Source organism: Bombus terrestris, chromosome 5, assembly GCF_910591885.1.
Source record: "Bombus terrestris chromosome 5, iyBomTerr1.2, whole genome shotgun sequence".
Lineage (NCBI taxonomy): Eukaryota > Metazoa > Arthropoda > Insecta > Hymenoptera > Apidae > Bombus > Bombus terrestris.
The window spans coordinates 11089626-11107916 of record NC_063273.1 but is presented as its reverse complement, the minus strand read 5'-3'; the positions used below and the strand labels follow the sequence as shown (position 1 = coordinate 11107916).

The window sequence follows — 18291 nt, the reverse complement described above, 5'->3', positions numbered from 1 at the left end:
AACATTTAGAAATGTATCTATCATTTTATTCACTTTCTATTTCAAACGTCCTTGGTCAGTCTATGATATAGGATCAAAAGCAATTCTCGTACCTCCATGTATCTCAACATTCACATCCTAGAGTGTATCACACTTAATCGAACTTTCGAACCGATTTAATCTTCGAGATCCGTTTCATATTGCACCCTAGCAAAAATGGAGGTATATACATGTATAATCGAAATATATTTTTATCGTCTCGGCAGAATTCATTCCTTTCGCCCGTATCGCAATATCGTTCTCGAACATATCCATTAAAAGCGAGCAAACCACGTGTTCCAATAAAATCATTCCCTCGGCCAACAAACGACGGCTCGAGTTTTTGCTCGTCCGCAGAGGTCTTCGGGCGTTTATTCGAAGAAGTCATCGATCAGTCGGATATCTGTTCAGCCATAAATTTTACTTTCTCGTTGGCCGACTAATTGCTCACGAGGGTTCGATTTCAGCAGCAACAACCCTTTGTCGTAATAAGACGAAAGGAGAATCGTATAATTGGAGTGATACCTATACGATACCGATATGAACTTTGAGGAATTTGTGAAACGCGGGTTACGAAAGTATTACTATATTATATATTATATGTTACTATATTATATATATATATATATGTAGTATCGTGGGCAAAAAGGCCTAAGATATTGGCCGAACCATAAACCATGTCGCGATGCGAACATTGTTGGGCGGCATCGTTGGGTTCATCAATGTGTCATCGGTCCTTTCAAGCGAATAGTTTCGTGGAAAAGGCCTGCGTGACCCTGGTCACGGGCGTTTGCGGAACACGTGCGTGATAGGGCGGTAAAAGACAAAGGGATGCTAGACAGTGTGAGTTGAGAAGCGAGAGTGAGCAAGCGCAAAAGCCGGAGAGTGTGAATCGGGAAGTCGAGAGCCGAGTATGATAATAAGACGTGCGACATTATTGTAATCAGTTCGTTGTTGAATATCATTTGTTAAACCAAAACATCATTACTTGTCCTTCCTCTAAGACCCATTAAGATACTACATATATATTATTATAAAAGTATTACGTTGAAAAGTATCGACCGTTCCAAGTCCTTTTGTAATATTTTGAGCTAGAGTCGATAAAAAACAAAATTTGAAAAATGACTTTTCAGCACAAGTGGAATTTAATAAAAGGAAGGACATCAATTTTGTGAAATTCAATAATAAGAATTGATCATTTGTAAAAGCAAAATTGTTATAATTTGTGAGAAACGGAAAATTGTCGTTTAATACTGATTAATTATAATTAGTAGATTTTTCGGTCTAAATGATTAACAATGTTAGAAGAAAGGCATTTAGATGCTAGAATACACACAAATACATACAAATTTAATTTCTGTATATATCACGAGTAAAATGATTAATATTTTGTTGGTCTGTACGTTCGATGTGTACCATGCAGTCTGCACATTCTTCGTTTTTGAAATATTTGAACCTTAGCGGCCTGTCTCTGGATTATTTTATTTTCGAGAAACAACTTCAAAGCCTTTTTTTTGCTTTGGAGTTTTAAACATTTCTCTATGTGAAAGGGTAGAGAATGGTTGAATGAACATTTCCAAAATTAATTTCAATTGATTAAACTTACAGATAAAAAAGGTGTGTACGATGGCTGATTGGTTAGTATCTGATGACAGTTAGATGGTCGGTACTGGGCGACAAATACATGGGAACGTTGTAGATTATAATGCAGATAAATAATATATGAAGGAAATTGCAAAACTAGGACTGGTAAATAGACCTAATAAAATAAATACGGTATACATAATAGAAAAAATCTGAAAATGTACTTACCCGAGAAACAAAATATCTGCCCTAGAAAATATGTAGTACCAACGCATATGTTTAAAGTGTTGGAACGGCGAAAACAATGGGATAAATAGTATGACTCCGAAATATGTTACACAGAATTGTTATATTCATTTGTTTATCCAAATAATAGTGGAACTAATATCTGATGGAGAAAGTGACAAATAATTTTTTAGGTATCGTATGCTAGTCGATACTGCACTGACTCTCCTCTATATATATTCTATAAAACATCTTAGAATTTCATTAGCAGTAACGAAGTTTTAAAATGTTTCATATAACAAATATAATATATTTATAAAGAATCTTCTCTTGCGCTATTCAGTTCTTCGTCTCTGTCTAACGTATGATTTCATTTGAATGCCGATGTTTCCGATACTTGATTTCAGAAGCTTTACAAAACTTGATCGCTGCAGTTCTTGGAAACTCATCCTGTTCGTTGATTTGAACGATTATTTCGATCAGCCATAATGATCGATGCTTTCCTAATTGGCGACTCGATGAGAGCAATCTGTATAGTTGCGGTGTTTAAGCCGTTTAATGTATTTTTTGAATGTAACTACGGTGTAATCGTTTGCTATGTAAACGAGATCAATTTCGTTTTAATCTGGAAAATGATTGATTAAATACGAGATTGCGTTTAAATTAACGCTGGATTAATTCCTGATAAAATAGCGCGTTATATAACGTTCCTCGATGAAAAAAATTGGATTTTCCAGCAGATTTAGAACGAAAGCTTCTCTTTTATGTAATTTTATTATCATTCTTTGTTTCTTATTTCCTTTTTTTTGATATATAATGATTACATCAATAATAAAAGTATAAGTGGAAATAAAGCACAACACGTGACAATGGGTATGAAATATACAATTTTTGCTAAACTCAGTAGCACTTTGGTTTCTCCGTTCAGAATGTAGACTGATATTAATTTCGATCATGTTATTTTCATTCATATAAACCACGACACTGTTTATGAAAAGTCTGCGTTGGATATTTATGGAGAATCTAACGCGTGTCATTTTACACGATACGTGATTTTTGCTACCGTATATAACCGAATATTTTTTGTTTCACGTTGGTAGTCAGGCACGCATAAAACCGTAAACTGTGTGTTTTAATGGACATCCTCTAAAACGTAAATGGATAAACCAGAACGAAAATCCCCTTAAAAATTGATCACGAATCACGATCAAAATAATGAAATTCCTGTATTATATGCAATTTCTGGCGTTCCTCGTTGAATTAGTAATATTTCCAAAAATTTTGAAGCTCGAGATTAAACCTTTTTACAGATATATTCCATATTCTATAATATAATTTTTTTTGTAGAGATCAATTCTTATAGATATGATCTTGATGATTTAATGATGAAAAATATTCAAATAGCATATAGTAGTATATTGACAGAAGTTGCAAGTTATAGATTACAAACTATACTTCTCTTTCGTAGCTTTATAATTTTTTGTCAAGTAGAGTAACTACATGCATTATGATTTTTTAAATTTATTTGCAAACTTTTATTTGCGTTGTTATCAAACTCTTTACTGTTATGCAAGGTTATTCATATTGGTAATTTGTAATTTGTAAAATTTTACTGATACCTAATATTAGTTCAATTATGCAAGAGGGTCCAGGTATCCTTAAAGAAATTTAACTAATTCATAACGCTGGTATTTGACCGTGGACAAGATTGTTGTCGACGAGAACAAAATGACCGCCTCTGGTCGAGAACTTAATTAATCCGTGGTCAGCCATCTGTTTGGCCGGAATTCAACGCATTTCCCCTATCCCTTGATGTACAGTGTTCATGTCGGCGTTTCGAATTTGCCACATGTCTCGACCGCCGCCGATATCCTCAACGATCGGATCAATTTCACGATATAGAACGTATTTCCCCAGCGTATCGAATACATTGTTACCAACTGGAACTTGTCCCCCTCTTCTCAGTCTCATCATCGTTCTACGTTAATTATTTCGCTGTAATTCGATGTTGTTTGACCACCTTGATCTTTCGTTCTAGTTTTTCACAGGAATCCAGTCTAGTCGATTGCTAAAGCGTCAACAATAGATAATTTTTGGTGGTTCTATGATGCGAACACGACATCCCTGCTTTTTTTTGAGTTTTAGATTTTTACATGCATTTTTACCATACTCGTTTCAGTTTCGCACACAGCCGGGAAGCTTCTAATTTTCTAGGATTAATGAAGAATTCGAAGTTCCCTCTTGTATCGATAGCATCGATAGAGATTAGTGGTTTAGAGATATTAGAGATGTATGCAATTAAGTGACTTCAATTATCAAAAATTCAGTTAATAGAAAATTGACTAAAATTTCGTTTCCATAAATGTAGTTCTATTGCGTCTCAAAAGTAGCGAATACCGAAATACTCGTGTAAAGATTCGCAACATTGGTGATATCGATCTAGTATAAGCTCGACGCTAGACGCATTAAACACCGCTAATGGACGGCGATTTCGTTGATGAAATTTCGAATTAGCGCGTCATTAAGTCGAGCGTTATAGCGTGAAAAGGAAATCCGGGCATGTTTTACGTGGATGGTTAGTGGAAGAGGACGAAACAATTCATATACAAGGATGAAAATTCGTCAAATGGAAATCTATTAATGCCTAGCTGAATGCGTATGCCAAATATTCGAGTCACGAGTAACTCGCAGTTTATATGTGCGACTTCGATACACGTGATTCATGTGGGAATATATGTACCGCACCCTACCCGCTGATAAATTGAAATGGAAGACGATGGGGGTCAATACGAAATGAAATTCAACTTGTTTCCGTCCATGGACAGATATTTCGTGACGAGACGTGCATAACACACTGTGGTTTTACGTAAGAGGAAAATTAGAAATATATGGTTGTAATTAATATCTGAAATAGATATTAGACATAGTTGATCAAATTAGTTAAAATTACGACTGTTTTAATTGTTAGAAATTTGTAAAATAGTTGGATGGTCATTTACAGTTAAAAGTTTTAATTGAGAGTAACGAAGAGATAGAGTATAAGATTTCTATCAGGTGGATCATTTCTGTTTGGATTTTGAAACTAATACCATTCTTCTTTCTTGTTCCTCTTTTTTACTTTCTACTACCTACTTTCTATCTTGTTTCTTGCTTATCTTCTTTGACTTTCATCTATCCTCCCATCTTTTCCATTTTTTCTTGCGAATTTATTTATATTTACCACTATATCTCTCAGGAGGATTTATATATTTGATCTTAATTAATTAGTAAATGCTACGATAAGAAATGCTATAATAATATTTAATAATAATAATACTTCTTTCCATAACTACTGTATATGACATAACATACCTAACCAAGTTTCTCAACGTTCCAATCAAATTATCAAACTGCATTACTTTTAAATCAGATCTACGGATTCCTGTTGCGTGCGCGAGATTTCACTATGCATTTCGATTGCACACTATCTAGCCAAGGGCAGGCCACGATTTGCACCAAGGTTTGGATTGAAATGAATATCGAAGGTTACAGCCAACTGGGGATGAATTAACCGAAGGATGTTTGAATAATGTATCATGAGTGTTCGAGTAACCGACGACGAAAAAGCGAAGAGATGAATTTACTATTTGCCTTTTAGGGTCTTTCACGATTCGCACGGTAAAGGTTGTTTGCCCGGAAATTCAATTTTACCAAACAGTGTTTTAAGCGCGTGCCGGAAGTGAGGAAAATTGAATGGTAAATAATCAAGTGTTAACTTCTCGCGGCAGGGCCGGCGTAATTTCCTTTCGGATCGACAGCGGAAATAACGTGTAACTAAAAATGAAACGGATCCATGATACGGTAGTACACGCTTCTGCCAGGGAATTCAAGACTCCTTTTCCCTCTATGGGATTTTAACGACGTTGCGTAATGAAATTTTCGTCACGCGGGAATGCGACTCATGTCCAACGCCGTTTAAAAGAGTCGCCCTTAATTAGATTTGCCGCGACAAGCGAAATGATAGGGGCTGAAAAGTAGGGAAATCGGATTTTTAGATTATAAAGGCTGGGTTAATCGGAGCTTTGGATTACGGTAAAAGCTATGTCGAAATGTGATAATGACTCTGCGATATTGGTTTTTTTTTTTTAAAAAAAACATGCACTTTCAACGTGAAGCTTTTATCGTAAATTTAACACCACTTTCAAAAAGGTGAAAAAAATACAGGAAAAAGGAAGATAAAAATAAAGAAGAGAAAGAGAGAGAGAGAGAGAGAGAGAGAATAACTATGGACTCATAGGTATAAGTCATTTTTTGGTATACGAAAAGCCTGTATTGATGGGGTTGATGCACTCTGATGGAATTCGACGACATGCCACGTATAGTTTCATAGTTACTTGCGTACAGTGGTTCATAAAAGTATTTGAATGCAAACCATAGAAAGCCATGCATATGTATATATTGTGCATTATATAAAAAATATTGAAACTTCATTCGTACTATAATGAGGCACGATTTTCATGGCTATATCGGTAATATTCGCAACTAACCTGAATATGTATAGAAATTACAAAATATTTATTGAGAACATATATATAGTAAAAAATTTAGCACACATAAACAATGTTAAACATATAACAAGTATTAAAGATGTTTGAATAGCGAGGCTTATTAATATAACAGATAGTTGACTGTTTAAATGCTTTTATGATCTGAGCAAAATATACACTTACACTGTCTTTTGGCTCCTATGCAAATTTTCAGATTTGTTTCAAACTTTACCAATACAATCACGATTTAATCAGCTTCATTGCAGTACCAATGGAATTTTTAATTAAATGTTTCATATAACACATATAATATATTCAAATGTTTCTACAAATGTACAAATACTTTTGTGAGCTACTGTACACCATGACAATGTTTGTCCACTAGACTCTCTATTCAGATTGTGGCTTGTTGAATTTCTGAATGGCATTGTAGATAGCACCGACGCTGATACACCTACGTCACAAGCGTCGTGGCGCCACGGATCACCTACGATACACACAGCGATTTCGTCTGCGCACGGTCTATGAATAATAACACGGCTCACGAATAATCGTCGTCAGGCTGACTGAAAATTGCCGCTACAATCATCGACCTTGATGAGGGGACGATTGGTCATTGTAAACTCGTACGCACTGCAATCTGCGGGTCACTCGTTCATCCACGCTATTGAAAAATTTATACAACAGCGGTCGTGATTACGACGAACGAGCAATGCTGCGGTTAAATTCTGCCTTGCAATTTTTATACCCGAATGAATAAATCTAAACCTGAATTTTGCACACGTGTTCGTGTTGAAAGTTATCATTTAGTGTTTGGGACTCATACATTTTTAAAGTTAAAAAGATTATTTTATTAGCTTCCTGGAATTTATTTATTGCGAAATTTAAACGTAGAACTTTATGTAGTGTATTATTTAGTATATTTAGTCTCTTATTTAATACGGAAATATTTTTTGTATTTTATTTAATAAAAATAAATTCTCTTAGAGTCTATAAAAATTCGATTCTGAAAGGACGAGGTATACCACAATAACTGAGAAAAATCGTAAAGCAAATGATTAAATCTTGTTTTCCATGAACTATCGATATTTGAGCCCTTGAAAATACCTTAAAAGAACAAACAACGTCGTGATCACCTCATTGATCGTCTCATCAGTTGCTCAGAAATCAGTTACCGGAAACAAAAGGAAGATGAACGTCGCTTGTCCGCCTCCGTGAGAACTTTTAATTACTCCGCTTGTTGTGCGGCGAACTTTCATGCATCGTCACTTCAGATACCGCCTTATTGCGACATCGTAATCGATTTCTAATTTAATATACCGTCACACAAACGTAGGATTGCAATTTCTTCCCACTCCATCATTGAAATAAAAGTAGAATAAGAAAGAGAAAGAAAGACAAAGGAAGACGTTAACTTTTTACGCAAAGCGTATCTATAATTGCACACAAGGTGCTTTTTCTGCATGACAATCTTTTCAATCGAATCCTCATGGGCATAATCACGAATGTGTGCCACGTTATCATACACCTGCAGATCGACCGGAATCACCCGTATTGATATCACCTTGATGACCACCAAGGTCCTTTCAACGATCGTTGAACCTTCTCGACATGCAAAACGTCGATTTTCTACGTCGCTAGTCTACCATTAACTTTCCAGCTTTCTTCTAACCGATTGCTCCTCAGATAATAGTGATCATCAAAGTTTGTTTTATTTCTTTTATTTCTGAGACACAACACGATATTGTATTTATAATACTATCACTTTATTTACTTTCCTTTTTGGTTTACATTCATGACCTATTTTTTCAACTATCGAGCTTAATATTTCTTAACATTTAGTCTTATAACCTATACTTAAACTTGACCTTAGAATATACCTCTTATGTTCCTTATTCTCTCTGCTTTTATTACTCATATTCTCGCAGCGTCCGAACTTATAACAACACACACATCTAAACAGAAACATAAAACGTGAAACTCTAACAATTCTATCTATAATGCTATATAATAAGGAAACTTTCTTTAATATAAAAATGTGGCATGTTTGACTTGTGCAGTTTCATGATGATATTGATTATATCATACTATTCCTATACAGTGATATCTTTACTTATTCTTTTTATTTCTGTCTTTTTTTAGTCAGAGAAAAAGGAGGAATGTTTTAAATATAGATGTTAATCCTCATTCGAATGCAAGAGGTACGAGAACGGACTGATCCAGGCAAGCAGGTCAGAGCAGAATTTCCTCGCCCGCTCTTTCGCAGCAGTTTTTTAAATTTGAATAATCCGTTCAAGTTTATGCACTAACGTGTTACCCTGAATCGCTATACGTGACACGTGTATTCGTATCGATCTGTAGGAGACTCATATTTTCGCTGCTTTTTATTTATAATGCATTAGGCTGTCATATGAGCCAAGTGGCTGAAATGATTAACTCCGCTTTTTACAGGCCAAAGTGGTTAATCTTATTTTTCGAAATTTTCGAAATTTTAATATCAAAACACTGAATCGATATCTTATATAATTTTATCAATTATCTCTACCTTTTTTGAAGTTAATCGATCTGACAAATAAGCGGCCTGTATATTTTACTGCTCATCTATTAAATAATAGTAAATTTGTCCGTGGCAGCTATTCTGTTTGGGAATGGAAAATTCAATTTCATCGAGTTAGCGAATACAGATCCATTCAGTTCTTTTTATCATATCGTCTCGGAATAGAAGAGATTTGGACGCGACCCGATGGATCGCCATTCAAGAAGCTCGAGACGAACTTGAGCGTCCGTGTGGAGACAGAATGACGCCCGGCGTCTGCGTCGGCGTCCTTGAACCCTCGATACACGCGGATGTGTTTCCTTCGTCGGTGTTTTCTAGATTTCCCAGATGGCCGCGGTCACTATCGTCCGGTTTGCTTCGATTATTATCGATCTCGTCGTGAAGGGGTGTACAGAAATGTCTGTTGAACGAACCGAGCATCAATTATTCGCTCGTGCCAACCTCGAGGATGCGTGTTTAATGCGATTACCGGGCCGTCGTTTGTCGCGCTCCATTGTAGAGAAAGATTTATACGATTAACGGAGCTACTATGATACTTCTTCATGATAGCTGCTTCTCTTTTCTGACTCCTCCATATTTTTTGTTCGTCATGTACCATACGTACAAGATTGAACATTTTTTGGACGATGATTATTTAAATTATCTATGAAGACTGCAGCAGAAGAATGGGATAAGTGACACTTTGCTACTTTTCTTTCACGGACAAGTTAATTTTCTTAACTTGCTATTTCAAATGTTGCTTTAGATTTTCATGTTAAATAAGATTTTTGCGAATTTATTTGAATCATCTCATACATAATACGAATAGTTTAAAACGAAGTAAAAGGTTGTAATAATAGAAAAATATAACAATAAATAAATTTCTTTATATTATTTATGGAATCAATTTCTATGTCTCGACTTATCAACAAATGCGTGAAATCGTGTAACAGATAAAACGTACTGAATTTTACATCAAAATACTAGCAAGAATGGAAAAAGTATATCATGCTTGACTACCGCGTTATTTCTGAACTTTTTAAATTTTCCTTGAATTCCTGAGTGCCACTGCGAAATACCGGTTATCTTCTCGGGGCGTTGTATGGAGAAACTTGTAAATTTCAATCTCTTCAGGGGGAGAAGGTTTAGGGTTTATAGATTTTCCTTAAAAAATGATCACGATCTTCGAGGCTTGCTGCATTTTCAGAAACTTTCCAGAATTTTCATTTTGATGTAATCTACAATCTTTAATGAAACGCCAATAAAATATTTTACGAGACTACTTTTAATTTAAAGTATTCTTTGACAGTAATTCACAGTTAAATCAACAATGACCATAGTTCAATTGGTAATTTATCATTATTTTGTGATTTAGAACTTATTATGTATTCTGGAGAACTAAAAATAGAATTCTGGCCTATGTAGAGATTTTAAATTGTCCTTTAGACCCTCTTTCTGTATCCCTCGTCCACCATGTTTGGACAAAAATGAAAGTTTTTATTGAAAGAAATATTGGGAAAAGGGCGTGTCTGCGATGGCTAGGACAGATAACTCGGTGATCTCACTGAATTGACCGACTCGATATTTTTGGAGCAGCTATAAAAGGGGCGAACTTTTACAGCTTGATGCAATCTCCAGATCGAATGTATGATAAACCAAGGGAAAAGGTAATCACGTTCAATTCACACTTCCGAATAATCATCATATGAGCCGTTAAAATTACACTGATATATTTCATAAATTGAAAAGTACAAAACAGCGATAATTACAAATATTATTCCTTTATTCAAGTTGAAATTTCTGATTACTTATGTTATGGTTTCACACAAGAAACAAAATTAAGAAATTAAATTATCTATTTTGTTTTTAAATTAACATAACGATGTCAACGCAAAATGAGTATCGCCTGCATAAAATATATCCATTTGTAAAAAGAATATCTAATTTGCTCGAAGGGTTGACCAATTCGTGCCACACCTGAAGCTTCTAAACGTGCAGCGTCTCGACGAGGAAGAGAAATCGTACATGCAGTAACGCAGAAACGTCAGCAAAGAATCTTGCAAACTCTCGAAGAACTTTCGCTCGAACTACCGTGGATCAATACCTCACAGCTCGAGGAACGTACTTCTCGAACTTGTAGCCACTTCACGCGTTTGATGCTAGAGTAACCCGCATCTCTCCGCTTGGTTAACATGATGATCAAACCTTTGAATGTGTCAATCTTGCATCTTCGCGTACTTCTCACGTACTTTCGGAAAAAAGTAGCGAACAATCAGAAAAAAGCTCCAGATTTGGATTAAACCAAAGGGAATGGTTGGTTCGTTATTACACGAAACGATAAATCACGTTAAGTCTCGTGTAGATCCAACAAGTTTCTTCAGTTCTGGAAATTGGAAACTTCTTACATTATTTATTCAAAAATATACGAGTGTTATTTACTTTATTTACCTGAAATACACTTTCAAGTTTCAAGCGAAGTTGAGGTTTTTCCGAATTTTGATTACATTATAATAGGAGGATGTTAGAATCATCAAGCATCAAATCATCAAATGTTCAATGTTACAATCATCAATCATCAAATCATCAAATATAGAATATTTAAAAGTCTAGGTCTGTTAAAGTTCATTAAGGAAACTGTATCCAATAAGAATGAGAACGTAGAAAAAAATTATCGATACCTATGTGTACACTTGTAAACTGGCAAACTCAATACTATGTGCAGAGCGAGTCAGTAAAATGTACCATCTGGAATAACTCGTTATCTATTGATTTTATCAGAAAATGTTTGGAGTGAAATTTATTGTATCTAAGGAGCCTGATCAGATAAGAATATTTTAATTTTTTAATACCTTACATTTTTTGAGGTACTAAGGTGAACTTGAGATTTGTAAATGTTTTATAATATTACATATACCCAATAACATTCAGTGTAATATTATTTATACTGAAGAACGATTATTTTAGCAGATATTTTCTTTTAAATTTGTCAAATTTAATGGTCAAAAAACAAGAAAATATGCGAAGAGGTATTGTCTCTGTCCTTTGTGTTATACGTTAAATTTAACAAATTAAATTAAAAGCTAAACTAACAGTTTTTCGGTGTAAATAGGTTCATACTTTTTTACAGAGAATACCCAGCTAGATTGATTAATATTATAAAAAACGTATGGTACCGTTTAAAGAATTCAAGGTTTTCTTAATATTTTACAAAATATGATATTAAAAAATCAAAATGTCCCCACCTGCCCAAGCCCTTTAAATATAATAGATTTTACCTCAAACATTTTTTCGATAAACTCGATAAATAACGAGTTTTTCAGGTGGTAGTTTCTTCTTGCTCACTCTACGTATATCTATTGAATCACTTGATGTTAAACATTTCATGGGCGGAGTTTGACTTCCAGCTCTGAAATGATTTTCGAGTTGGATCGCGATCGAACAGACAATTTTTCAACGTTTTGAACAGACCAGGAAGTAGACGGTTACGTTGCATGGTTGGCAAATTGCCCACTGCACTTGACCTTGCACTTGCACCCGGGGTCGTGCAAATTCTGCAACATTCTCGGGGTCACGGACGATTCTCATTTTAAACGGAGTTCGACGTTTATGCCGTTGGTTCACATTCGACACGAGCGGCTATTTCGCGCCTTTCACAGAACTGCACGCGTGCACGCGATACAACCGCAGACTTAAATGCGATCCTATTTCGAAGCGGTATGTTGAAAAACAAATGGTACGGATAGCTACATGTAACTATGGTGACTTTTTGTTCTGATATCTCGCCGCTGATTGCTCGAGTTCAAACATATTAACGATTCATTACGTAAATTACATAAATTACTTAAGAAAAAGTGTTTTAATATAATAAAAATTGATAAAGAGAAACCGAGATACAGATATCGATTAATTGATAATATCTTTAATTAAGAATGTGTATTTGTTATTAATGTAAGGAAGAATTATGCGCGCCTCTCAATAAAACATAAATAAAATGATTTCAATCGTCCGAATATTCTGTAGTGGTCTACGATATTTTTATTCTTTTTATTTTTCTTTCCTCTTTTTGTCAAATTCTCGATTTTAGTTTTCGAAATTTCCCAACCACTGTTACGTGACTGGTTTTTAGAATCGAAATCTTCCTTGAAATATATTTGATATCCGCTTTCACGTACGGTATTTACATGTTACGGTACAGTTATCGCCGAATTTAAGCTTGAACGAACCGTAGTATCGAATATACGCGTTCAATTCACGCTTCCGAACAATCATCATATGAGCCGTTAAAATTACACTGATTCCTTCGCCATAATACTCGTTATCGTTTTCTAATATCAGAAATAAAATGTTAAAGAATCGAGTGTCAAAGAGAATGTTAAACTACTTTAATTTAAAATGCTATTGTGGGCTGTAGAACTAAAATCTCAGAATACTCTGCTGTATTTAATATCTTTGACCAATCGAGTCACAATAATCGATACATTCCATTTTATATCAAACAACTCGTTGCGTAAGGTATTTCAGAGACAAAATCTTTGGAAGCGTAATATCACGTCGCTGAAATTTCTATGAAATTCCTGTCCGATCGTAAAAATCCTTGCTCTGATTTATGAAATTTTAACATCAACCTTCAGCCATTCTCATTTTCCAATTTTCTTCCGCAATTTTCTAACTGAACACCTGCCATTTCTCATGATTTCAGTGACAGCGAACGAACGTATCACGCGAAACGAAAATCTACAATCTCGAATAACCAAGAAAACACACTTTTGAAACAACTTGCGTGAATTTCATAATCGAAACTTCGAACAACGACAAGGTCGTCTTCAGATAAAATCTCTTCCCATATATACCTCTACGGCTCACATCGTTTCTCATTTTTAAGTTATCCCTCTAGTCTTGCTTCCATCAAGAAGATGTAAAGAACAGTCCTCCATGTATATCGGTCTAGTGCATGTCACGTTGATAGCAAGTGCTATCTCAGCTGTGCAGGGCAAATATCGGTTCTTTCAGGCGAGAAATTTCACTAACGCTGAAGCCATCGTTTCCTGCACGAGCCTGACGGCGAAGCGTTTGTTCAATCCCGAGAGACGAATCGATGTGCTGTACGTCGTGCCTGCCACCTATCTCGAGGACGCGATCTCGAAAGTCTGCGTAGAAAACGCGCCAACTCTGGTCGTCGATCGTGCCACGTTAGTTAAAAATGAACGCATACAAGGTTACATCGTGATCGAACACGGTAAATTTATTAATTCGCGTAGAATATTTCTACATGGAAAAAAGAATCTACGCACTCTACAATATCTGTTCGTTACGAGGAACGTGAGGGAAGAGGTGCATTTATTCGCGAAAGATTTGTTGAACGCCGGCTATCGGGACGTGGCATTTCTGATGTTCGATGACACGGCCACAGGTACGATTATTCGTGCAAGCGCAACGGAAGACGAGATTACATCGAGATCCGTAGGATCCTGTACGTCGGTCACGAACGATGTGGATCGGATTCCGGCATTCGCTGTGGATTCTCGTCGATTTTGCCCGCTCGGTGGCTGCACCATGAAATACGCGATCGTCACGGATGCGACAGTGAGCTTCTGGCGCAGAGAGGACACGCTCAAACTGAAACGTGAGCAAACTGTGTTCGCTAGTCTGGACACGCACACTAGGGACAGTGTTTGAAGAGTTCAATGGAATGTGGATTTTTACTTGGGCACGGGGGAGCGTGAGAGATGTAGAAGTAACTATCACGCAGCGTGGATATTTTTGAAGCGGTTGAGAGGAAAATAAATTCTGTTGAGTTTCAGATTTGTCAAGTCATTTGAACTAAAGCTGCTATTTTTAGTTTATGTTTGAAATGATGCTTGGTGGAATGTTTGCTATAATGAGAGAAATTGTTAGAAATGTTGCAAAATGGTATTAAGAAGACAGTTAATTTAGAAAAGGGAGTGAAATGTTGGAAATAGTGGTCTCAATGCATTTGAAATTTTGTTAAAAGAATTACCTGCAGAAGGTAAAGAACAATATAAAAATCATTTTAGAAATTGGAAATCATCATGGAAACCACTTCGCTTTTAATACGTTTTAAATGTACAAACAAAAATCGATATAACAACAATATTGCTATTTTATACATTACATGGTAATAATTATTATAATAATTCATATGAACTGCGCAGTAATCTACGCACTAAAAATATCATAAACTGCAATCAATAGCCTTGGGAATATTAAAATATTAAAATTCACTTATCGCTGTCTTTCTCTCTCATCGTCAAGGAAACGTTAATCGATGTAATTAATTCGTCGCGACAAGAATACCGTCAAGTCACCGCGATAAATATTTAATAGTCCGGCATTTCGTGAAATAATTGACGTATTTCGCTCCGAGTTCCTCGAGAATCGTGATAAATCACTTAAACGAGTATATGCTTCGTTGTTGCTAGCTCGCAACAAAGCTGTTCGTTTCATTGCCAAGGGAGCGACCTTGCAGTGATCGTTTTTCAATCACATACGCTTTCAACATCCATCACACTCGTGTCCAATGAAATGGAAGAATAGAGAACAGAAAATTTATAGGAAAATTTCGAAAATTTGTAGAGAAGAAGGTACACGTAAAACATCATTAAATCGAAATCTTCTATTTCGCAGTGATACAATTCATGGCTTCAGTAGTCACATTTCGTCAGATCAACGAAGCTTTTAATTAAATTTTATTGATAGAAACGTGTTACATGTTGGAAAGCGATGCAGCATCTGAAGCGTCGTTCAAATTAACATGATTAATTGTTACCTGAATTACCTGAATATTAATTGAATTTGGGAACTGCTTGATAAAATTAGTCTTATAAATGAAACCAACCTTGAGTATTCTATACAATCATGCTTCTTTTACTTGTTATTAGCTCAGAGATATGTTTATGCAAATTCTTTTTCCCTGAACAGTGAAAGAATACGATCTAAATAGAAATTTATTTCACGCTCTAAATATTATGAGTATTTTGCTTTGAATATTTTAGATATGTTTGTATATCACAAGTATTTTATATACTTTGGCACATTTAAATATTTTACAAATGTTTATTTATCGTTTTCCATTTAAATTATAAATAATATATCATTAAATCGCCACAACAGGTAACGAAACACTGCAAGCAGTAGGCGCTCTCCTCATCGAAGACTTCGGGAAGTACTACAACCTGACCGTCGACTCCAGCACAGAAGTAAACATATCTTGGCCCGATGTCTTCGAAAAGCTCATGAACCGTGACATAGATATGATAGCAGGGCCGAAACCCGAAGATCTACAAATCTTAGACAACGTCGAAGTCATCTGCTGGTATATGTTCCGTGATATGGTGCTTGCCAGTTTGGTTCGCATTAGAACTATCGAAAACGACATTTTAAAGCTAGTAATGCCGTTTCATTATTTCGTTTGGATCAGCGTGTTCCTTGTATTCATTGTTTATATTCTTCTATTGATCGTGCTGAAAAAATTATCGAGCATGGGTTTGATCAAAGAACAGGTGAAATTTGCACATGTTTGGGCGATCTCGTTGTCTCAAAGCATCACGTTGCCAAGAAACCTTGGTTTGCGGCTGGTGCTGCTTTTGTGGATGATCTTCTCCCTTTATTTGAGCATCACTTATAACAGCACGTTTACCAGCTCGCTGGCTCAAGTCGACACCGAGGATCTGCTGCAGAATCTCGAGCAAGTACGTGACTCTGGTCAACCACTCAGCGGACCAGGCGTCGTACGCTCCTATTTCAACAATTCCGATGATCAGTTCATCATAGATTTGTATAAAAGGTAATCTTACCGATCACGGTAAATTTCCAATTCCTCTCTCTATTTCGTTCTAGTCAATTCTCGTGGAAGCTCTTCGATTCGAAGTGCGTTTCAACTGGATTCCTCTTTTATTGCATGTCTGGTACAGCGAATACTGGGAATTGGATGATGGATACTACTCGTGAAACGAGATTCTCGGCTCTACAACTGATTTATTGTCGCGTAAAAGACTTTTGAGAGTTTCATTCATTTATCGAGCGAATTTTGCAATTTCCGATATCGCTTGTCTTGGTCTTATTTGATTCCTTTAGTAGGTGAATATATCTTTTTTATATTTTGTAGACGAAATTGATTGAAGAGTTATGTAAGTGCAAGATTTTATTGTTTTAAGTTGTTCTAAGCTTTCGGAAAATTTAAAAAATTTTTAGGATATTACCAATGTTTCTAGCATGTTGAATAAAAAGCAATTGTTAATCTTTTGTGTTTCGTGTCATACCAATAAACACACTAAAAATATTTTCGTAACAGATACGAAGTACTTGGACCCGAAGAAGCACTTGGTAATATATTCAAGAAGAATGGATTCGCCGTGTTGCAACATTTCACCGTTGACAGGATCAACTGGGATTACAGGAATAACAGAAGTCTTCGGATGTACACACTACCAAAACCAATTTTCAGATTCCCAGTTTTCTTCTTTGCAAGAAGAGGATACATGTATCGAAGGCCTCTTCGACAACTCATTACGAAGTATCGAGAAACGGGGATGATAAAGAAACTGAGTAGTCGATTAATGATCGAGGAAGACCAGCAGATCGTTTTTAATCAAGATTCGGATGAAATTTTGACTATGAAGCATCTCCGTCCAATTTTTGAGATATTCTTCGTGTGTCAGGGTATTGGTTGTTTAATATTCCTCATCGAATTGTTAGTGGCTCGTATTCTGAGAGATTCGTTATAGTATTCATTGCTCAATTTTTAATTTTATTAGTTGAATCTTTGATTAATTATATTGATGAAAGATCGGCCATTTGATATCAGTATAGTTAACATAATTATTTCTATTATTAGACTCAATGTTAAGTACGAATAAGTGGCGCAGAAATGAGCGTGATAAACTACTTTATGATATATATAGAAGCGAAACAAGTCCGAAGCAGGAAATACAAATATGTCTGTTTGCGTAAGAACACGACAAATCCTTGTTTTACTTCTTTGAGAGTATTTGGTTTCCTGTTATTGCATCCGCTCTTTTCATTAAGTATGACGTAAAACGTGACGCTATATATTTTGAAGGATTTTGTGAGATATTCCACCGGTTTGCATATATCAAATTGTCCTTGAAACGAGTTTTTGAAGGTTCACAGGATGTTGCGTCACGTTTCTTCGTTCCCGCGGAACAATAATTCTTCGATATTACACAATCTACAAGATGCATTATCATAAAATGCATTTCATTGAGTTTAGCATTTGTGCTCGGTTGTGAAGCAAAGTTGCGGGACAAATTTATCGAACGAAAGGGAAACATCGCGCATTTTGTCGACGAACACCATTCACCAATAAATCTGATTTTCCAAATTGCTCCGTGCACCATTGCACGACGAATCGTTCAACATCGT

General features: G+C 35.7%; 2 protein-coding genes across 4 annotated transcripts in view; one reads left to right on the top strand and one right to left on the bottom strand.

Annotated features, from left to right (window-relative positions):
- Window positions 1-18291, bottom strand: part of LOC100647897 — a 113076-nt gene that overhangs the window by 27968 nt on the left and 66817 nt on the right. The window lies entirely within an intron of this gene.
- LOC105665789 lies at window positions 14072-17116 on the top strand. The gene is made up of 2 exons (XM_048406275.1): window positions 14072-14512; window positions 16021-17116. The coding sequence occupies exons 1-2, from the start codon at window positions 14278-14280 to the stop codon at window positions 16695-16697; spliced, it is 912 nt and encodes a 303-aa protein (XP_048262232.1). The 5' UTR covers window positions 14072-14277; the 3' UTR covers window positions 16698-17116.